At 39.0% G+C, this 8,326-nt stretch overlaps 1 protein-coding gene across 5 annotated transcripts in view; it reads left to right on the top strand.

Annotated features, from left to right (window-relative positions):
• The first annotated feature begins 341 nt into the window (after positions 1-341).
• Positions 342-8,326, top strand: part of LOC131743441 (NEDD4-binding protein 2-like 2) — a 74,453-nt gene continuing 66,468 nt past the window's right edge. For 4 of the 5 annotated variants that reach the window (XR_010837230.1, XM_059042187.2, XM_059042185.2 and 1 more), the window contains exons 1-2: positions 342-549; positions 2,189-3,444. Coding sequence is in view for 4 of the 5 variants with exons in the window: in XM_059042187.2 (XP_058898170.1) it covers positions 2,189-3,444 (1,256 nt within the window). In the remaining variant the exon portion in view is untranslated. The remainder of the gene's footprint in view (positions 550-2,188; positions 3,445-8,326) is intronic. The other variant, XM_067016554.1, reaches the window with a different exon arrangement.

Below are 8,326 nucleotides of genomic sequence, written 5' to 3'. Positions count from 1 at the left end.
GACTGGCATTTCATAGAAACGTCGGCAACCCTAGCTGACGAGACCAAATGTTAACTCCCCTTTAAAAAGAGTTCGTTTCCCAAAAAGCCTTAAAAACATGCACTGAGACCAGCTTATGTCTCTATTTGCGGAGCCAGGCACTCACAGTCTCTCTTCCTTCAGGGGTGGCCCTAAAGACCAGGTCGCCACTTTTCTTAGCCGAAGTTGCTATTTCTAAACAACCTCCAGGCGCCAACCTAAGAACTATTTCCGGTCTACGTTTGTGGCCCTTAGCTCGTGTGTCAAGCAATGGATTCTGGGAGAGTCTGAAGTTTCCAGGCCGGGGGAGAAAGCCGGACTTCAATTCCCACAGTGCCTGGCGAGAATCAGTAATTCCTGCCGGGGCAACCGTGAGGTGGCCGCCATCTTGCGTACGGAGGGCAGACTTGTTTCTCCGCTCCTGAGGGCTGGGCGTTTAGTCCCTCCCGGTCTCTGCTTTGGGCCGTGTCGCCGTGCTTCTTTCACTTTCTTTATTGAGAGGTAAAGGTCAATGCAGAACTGTGGTGTAAGGTGAGTAGACATCCCATTTTCGGCGAGGTGGGGTTGTGGTGTTGACGTTTTCCGGTTTCTACCTTCTTCCATTAGCGACTTGGGTTCTCCCCTGCCCTTGCCTGAATCTTTTCTTTTAGCCGTAAACGTAGAAGCCGGGAGTAAACCTTTCGGCCTCGGAGCTCTTTGGAATCCCTAGACAGAACCTGAACGTGTCTCCTGAACCTGAACGTGTTGGGGTAGAGAAATTGGGTAACGCGCTTTTGCCCGGGCTGCCCTCTTTGGAGGTCAGGAGGCCTTAGGGTTCAGGTCGTGTATAGGCCCGTCTCTCTTAATGCAACCTCCTTTCTCTTCCGTGGGACTTTGCTGCCGTTTCTAATGAGGAAATGAGAAGGTGAGAGGTGGCCTGGGACGGGGCTGTTTCCGGGAGGACGGCGTTCTCTACAGGTGTATCTTCCTTCAGCCTCTCTAGGGCCTGCCTGTGTCATTCTGGTTCGTCGCTTTGCCCTTTCCTTTTGCTCTCGTGTTCCAGAAGGGGAGACCAGAGAGCGGGCGGAATGACGTATTGACTAACACAGGCTTTTGAATTGTACTCTTGAGGGTCCCCCCAAAAATTTCAAGGGAAGCAGAATTTATCTTCGAGATAGACAAATCATCTGGAAAAGATGAGGGCTTTGGTTTGGGGAGTTGCCAGGTTTATTTTTTAAACATAATAAAACATTTCCGTCATTCTCAGTACAACTGAAGTTATTATTTTTTTCTTTAAAATTAACGTAATACACCCACTTGGAAACCACTTTTACACTACTCGTACGAGTAGGGCCCATAAAGACTGACATTGCAGTTAATTTGACGTTTGATTGCTAATGAGATGTGGTTGTCTGAGGTTTGCTAAGGACCTAGTGATTTTAAACAGGAAGACGTTGATGATGCAATTTATCACAACCAGTTTGGATATGTGTCACTTTGGTTGGCAGACTTACTCTCCCTTATATTTTTTAATTTATTTTTATTATAAATTTATTTATTTATGTTTGGCCGCGTTGGGTCTTTGTTGCTTCTCTAGGGCTTTCTCTAGTTGTGGCGAGCGGGGGCTACTCCTCGTTGCGGCGCGCGGGCTTCTCATTGCGGTGGCTTCTCTTGTTGAGGAGCACGGGCTCTAGGCGCGCGGGCTTCAGTAGTTGTGGCGCAGGGGCTTCGTTGCTCTGCGGCATGTGGGATCTTCCCAGACCAAGGCTAGAACCCGTGTCCCCTGCATTGGCAGGTGGATTCTTAGTGGGGAAGTCCTTACTCTCTCTTTTAATACACAATTGTATGTCTATGTCATCAAAATAATATTACTGATTCAGCTTAATGAGCTTGCTTAAATTCTTGCTTACATCCTCTAAATTCAGAAATACATCATTTAGATTAAAGATGAGATATATCTTTTTTTAAAAAAGGATATTTGTTTACCTTCAGTGAGACCCCTCCTTTAAATCATAATGTCATAACAATAGTAAGTGGCTATAAAGTTACAATTTTATAAATTTTGCATTTTGGGAAGATGTTATTAAATGCTTATATCAAATTAAGTTTATTTCCTGTTGTTTCTGAGGAAACTTTTGTTTAGATTTTTTAAAATATTAGCTGTTAATTCTGTGATTTATTTGCTCCTCAGATGCCTTATGGTGAAATTGAAGCTAAATCCATGGGACATGGGGAAGAACTAATAAGTGAACCATGCTATAAGAAATTGAAGTCTGCTGAAGAGGCATATGTTTTCCCCCATCATGGTAATGCTAATTTTCACAGAAAGCAAGAGAAAACTGGAAATGATTGGGTCCCTGTGACCATCACTGATGTCAGAGGACATAGTTATCCTCAGGAGGACAAAGCCAAAACTACAAATTTGCTGAAACCTGTGCATGATGAGAGGCTTGGTAGTAGACCAGATGTTATTAATTCTGTTGATTCACAAGTTTTACAGGATACACGTCCTCCATTGGTATCCACAGATGATGAGATATATAGCACAAGTAAAGCATTTATAGGACCCATTTACAAACCCCCTGAGAAAAAGAAATGTAATGAAAGGAGGAATCAAGCAGACCCTATCAGTGGTATAGATGGGAAAGGAGAACGAGAAAAGAAACAGAAATTTAATTCTAAAAAATCAGAGATTGACAATGAATTATTCCAGTTTTACAAAGAAATTGAAGAGCTTGAAAATGAAAAAGGTGATTCAGAAAGCAGTTGTAAGGAACCTGAACCCTCTGAGGAACAACTCATTCCATATTATCAGGGCCATAATAATCTGTTAAAATCTGAAGAAGAAAAGAAAAGAGATCTTACCACTGCCCTTCAGTCATATTGGGGTTATCAGCAGTGCGTGGGGAATGAGCCAGGTAAATATCCTTATAATCGACAAGTAATACCTACCTTTTGTGACAATTCATTTGCTTCCTTCAGGCCTGAGTGGCAATCAGTGCATTCTTTTATAGTACCACAAGACCCTCATCTTCCCAGTTTTAACTATCACTTAAATATTCAAAGATTCAACCTTCCACCAAATCCATCATCAAATATTTTCCATGCCCAAGATGGCTTTCAGATGCAAAATGGATATTATGTAAATAGTTGTCATGTTAACTGGAATTGTTTGACTTTTGATCAGAACAATGGATATACTGACTGTAGTGACATTACCAGTAGTGACCATCCCTCTAGAAATGGCTACACTGTGCAAGATGAATATGCAAATAATGGTTTCTGTGAAACCAGTGAAGGATGCTGGAAAGATCCTTCTGTGGACAAGCGTAATGGAACTGACAGGTTTATGAACCAGCATTTTCAAGAGGAAAAGTTAAATAAATTGCAGAAGTTACTTATTCTTTTAAGAGGTTTGCCTGGTTCTGGGAAAACAACATTGTCTCGGTAAGTAAAGGATACCAAGTGAATACTTGGTAATTTATTCCTTAAAAATCATAAATGATAGTTGTAATCAGTGGCAAATGCTTTTATGTTTCTAGTAAAAAATCTTTAATTTGTTATACTTGAGAATGGCATCTGATGGTAAATATTTTAAAAGATGTTTTCTGATAGAGGAAAGGAGAATTGGCATATATATTTAAAATTCTGCAAAGGGCTTTAAATATACTTTCACCATGTAAAATTAGGACGGTGACGAAAGCAAATGCTATTTGAGAACTGTGCTGGCCTTCCCTTTTAAGTCAGCTATTCAGGAGGAGTTGAATTCATGGGTAGAAGACTTGGGCTTTGACTCAGTTATTTCACTTTGTGACCTTGGACAGGTTTCGCTATTAATAAAATGAGTAATACTTATTTTTCTGGAATTATTGTGAGAAGCAAATGAGATAACGCAAGGGAGGGAATTTTGAGTGTGTCTTAAGAACTGTGCTGTGTTCATACCATTATTGACAGAACCTTTTTTTGATTTCTTTAAGGAGTTTGAAATGAGCAATGTCTGAATTAATGGAGTTAGAACTGATGATGTTTTATCGTGTGCCGAAATGTTTAAAATTCCTGTTTTTGTTTACGTTTTAAAAACAATATTGATGCATTCCAGTACATTTGTGCAGTTGTGAAAAATAGCACAAAGAAGAACAATACAAATTCTTTGTAGTGTATGTAGGGTGATTCAAGATTTATGCTACATAAGGAGAAAAAGAAAATTTATTTGATGTCTTTGGGTGAGGATAAAAAAGTCCAAGGAAAAAAAAAACAAAGTCCAAGGAACCATTTTGTAAATGTTTTATATTTATTTGCAAGACACTCTGAACCACCTAAACAAAATCTCTTCAGAAGCAGGAAATTGGAGAAAGATTAAATTATGATGCAGACGTTTCAAGCTAGATTGTAAGCTGTGATTTTGTAAATGAATTTGAATTTAAGTCTATGTATTTTGATTCCTTTGTATTGAAGATTTTGTAGAGAAAATGAAATTTCAGTGCTTCTTTAGGAAGAACTATCATTTATGTTATCATTTACAACTTAGGGAGTACTTCCATATGTAACAGTGTTGTGAGATGAATTATAGTCTTTTCATTTTTTAGAAGGAGTACAGGCTAATGAAAAGCATGAGTTCAGGTTAAAGGACTTGGGAGAAGTTACAAAAACTGCTAAGAGATCAAACTGGGGATGCAAATGGTAGTGTTTCTTATCTAGTCCTTCACTTTAATATCTATCACATGTGTAGCCCTATACCTGACTCCTGACTTTGAGTAGCTTGGTTAAAGAAGCAGGAGTCTCTCTTTAGGTTAGTACTTTTTTTGAATGAAGTAGAAATTGTTGTTTGGGATTGGTTATAAAGCTACATATTCTCTAGTGAGGAATGGTTTCATGTAGGATTTAGCTTTCCAAATGAGCTTTGAAAAAAAATAAATATTTGGAGGATCAGAGTTGAAATGATTTCGAGCATTAAAAGATAATGTTAAAAGATAACGTTCTTGGGCTTCCCTGGTGGCGCAGTGGTTGAGGGTCCGCCTGCCGACGCAGGGGACACCGGTTCGTGCCCGGGTCTGGGAAGATCCCACGTGCCACGGAGCGGCTGGGCCCGTGAGCCATGGCCGCTGAGCCTGCACGTCCGGAGCCTGTGTTCCACGACGGAAGAGGCCACAACAGTGAGAGGCCCGCGTACCGCAAAAAAAAAAAAAAAAAAAAAAAAAAAAAAAAAGATAACGTTCTTTAGTATTGCTATGTGGTAATGAGTTATAGGGGGTTAGATAAATTTCAGATTCTTTGGGGAGAGTATTTAAGTCCCTTTCTTCCTTATTCTTCCTTAATTTAGTCCTTACCTATCTTCATATCCTTCTGCGCTTGGACTGGTACCCTGCCGTCCATTGCAGGAGACATAATACTTGTCCGTTCATTGTTCTCAGGATTCTGCTTATTCAGAGGTTCTCTTAAATGCCTCCACTTTTGAGGTTTTGGTTTCTCATCTCACCCCTCAGTAATCCTCCTTCTGAAGTCATGTAGGATTTGCCTTTACCACTCTTTGCATGTAGCATAAGCTACACAAGACAGCATTTTTTTTTTTAATTTATTGATAGCTGACCACGGGGGTATGCAAGGTCACTCAGTACATCAGGAGGTAAAGGGTTCATGAAGTGTCAGTTTTACTCAGAATTATTTGGGAAAAATCACTTCTATTTTTTTTTTTAAATTTATTTATTTTTGTCTGCTTTGGGGCTTCGTTGCTGCACGTGGGCTTTTCTCTAGTTGGCGTCGAGTGGGGGCTACTCTTTGTTGCGGTGTGCGGGCTTCTCATTGTCGTGGCTTCTCTGGTTGCAGAACATCGGCTCTGGGCACGCGGGTTTCAGTAGTTCTGGCTCGCGGGCTCTAGAGCACAGGCTCAGTAGTTGTGGTGCACGGGCTTAGCTGCTGCGTGGCATGTGGGATATTCCCGGACCAGGGCTTGAACCCGTGTCTCCTGCATTGGCAGGCAGATTCTTAACCACTGCACCACCAGGAAAGCCAATCACTTCTATTTTTAAATGTACATGATATATTACAAAAATATATATGGTTCTTAGAAATTTAAAAAATAAAATATGGAAATTAACTCTGTAGTAGACCATTTGGGGGAATAGGGTTCTCAAAATGAGGTTTAAAGAATACGATTCACTTGTTCTTACTTAAGTGAAAGTTATAAGCACAGAGTGCATTAGTTTTCTATGGCTGTTTAACAAATTACCCTAAAGCTGAGTTGTTAAAGCAACAAACATTTATTATTGTCTCATAGTTTCTGAAGGACAGGAATCTGGGTGCCTCTGGTTCAAGGTCTCTCACAATGCTATGATCAAGATGTTGGCTAGGGCTGTGTTTTGGACTGAAAGCTTGTCTTGGGGAGGATCTGCATGGAACAGCTCTCACAAGTCTTGTTGACAAGACTCAGTTCCTTGTGAGCTGTTGGATTGAAGGCCTCAGTTCCTTGCTGTCTGTAGGCTGGAGAGTCCCTTCAGTTCTTTGCTACTTGGACCTCTCCCCATTCACAATGTGAAGAGAGAAAGTGAGCCACTTCCTGCCCCCCCCCCCCCCCCCCGTAATCTAATCTTGGAAATGAAATTCCATATCCTGTTAGTTGGAAGCTAGTTTTTGACTCAAACCCACACTCAAGGAGAGGGGATTATATAAGGGTGTGAATTCCAGGAGGCAGGGATCTTGGCCTGATTTCTGAAATTATTTTCTTTTCTGTATTTGTTTAATACCATATTGGCAAGCTTGTTGTGAGAATTCGATGTGGTGTATATATATAAGATGCTTGGCACATACTAGGTCCTCAAAAAAGATAGCGATTTTGAAAAAATCAAGTGGCAAGTGGGACCACATCTGAATTTTGTATTAGATACTTGATTTTTCAAAGTTGTAAATTTTGATGTTCTGAGAATCCATTTTAGTACCTGTCTTAACTTGTGAAGGTTCTGATAGAATCTGACTTTAAGAATTTTGAAAATACTAATATTTTTAAATAATTTATTTTTGGTTCAAATGGTTCGTATGACATCAGATATATTTAGATTGATACAAGTATTTTGGAGATAATTCAGGGCATTTTGAAAAGATGTGTGAGCAGTCTGGGAGGAAAAACTCTCTCCAAGCTAAAATTACTTGCTTTAATTATGATTTATATATTTAAGATATTCTTCATTGAGATTTTCTCATGTTTGATGTTGACTTGGTTTAATGATGTAAATTGATTTACTGTCCCTTCCCTCCCCACTTTTTTTTTTTTTTTTTTTTGGAGGAGGTTAAACATTTCTTGGATACAAAAGCTCCTGTGCTCTTGTAGTATGTTATTGTTAACATCTGACAGATCACCTAATAAAGTAATAGAACAGGAGAAAAAAGAAAAGAAACATAAGGTATTTAGGAAAGATGGTATCAGGTTTCTGGTATTGTTGAGTGTAACTAGGTATCATATGGTTGATGATGATCAAGATCTTTTTCGGTGATTGAGCTTTGGTTTGGAATACTAATATTATGGCATTTTTATATTCTGGGTTATCTCTTACAAGCAAATAAGATGCCAAATGTGTTAGATGGTATATTTTGGGAAAATTATGGCTGCTTAAAAAAGAAATCCAACTCCAGCCTCCCAAACAAGCAAACAAATAATTTAAACTTTTTACTTTAATTTGGTTTGTTTGAAGTAATTTGAACTATAATTCTATGAGTGAAAATGTATATTAAATTTTTTAACTTTTATATATGTGATTTTATTTTTATTGTAAAATACATACAATTTTATTATAACCTGAGGAAAGGAGAGATGTTTGTTTTCTTAATAGTTGAAATCCTTCCTATTACTTTTTATTAGGAAGTATTCTTGAATCATCCCAGGACAGTATCATCCCTTCTACCACCTTCTACTCCCTTCCCCCTCTCAAAAAGAAATTATATTGGGCTGGCCAAAAAGTTCGTTCGGGTTTTTTCCATAACGTCTTACAACATCTTATGGAAAACCCCCAATGAACTTTTTGGCCAACCCCAATAGAATGATATCCAATTGCCTAATGGTTGAGGGAGGGGAGATAAATAACAAAATATTTTTGTTATTGTTGGATCCAAATTATTCTTACTGTCTTTTCCCTTTTCTCAGCACACCTCCAATCTCCTTCATGAGTCACTGCTTATGGGAACTCTCTGACACTCTGAACACTTGTCATTCTCTCTGTGCTTAGAAATTAAAGATCATATATTGTGAGAACAAAGCTTGATTACCACTGACTTGTTCTGAGAGTGTATTCTTTAGCATTTAGTAATTAATTTCATTTAGTAATTTAATCTCTTAAAAATT

Source organism: Kogia breviceps, chromosome 16, assembly GCF_026419965.1.
Source record: "Kogia breviceps isolate mKogBre1 chromosome 16, mKogBre1 haplotype 1, whole genome shotgun sequence".
Taxonomy (NCBI): Eukaryota; Metazoa; Chordata; class Mammalia; order Artiodactyla; family Physeteridae; genus Kogia; species Kogia breviceps.
Note: the sequence above shows the minus strand (reverse complement) of the source record. Positions and strands in the feature narration are given on the sequence as shown.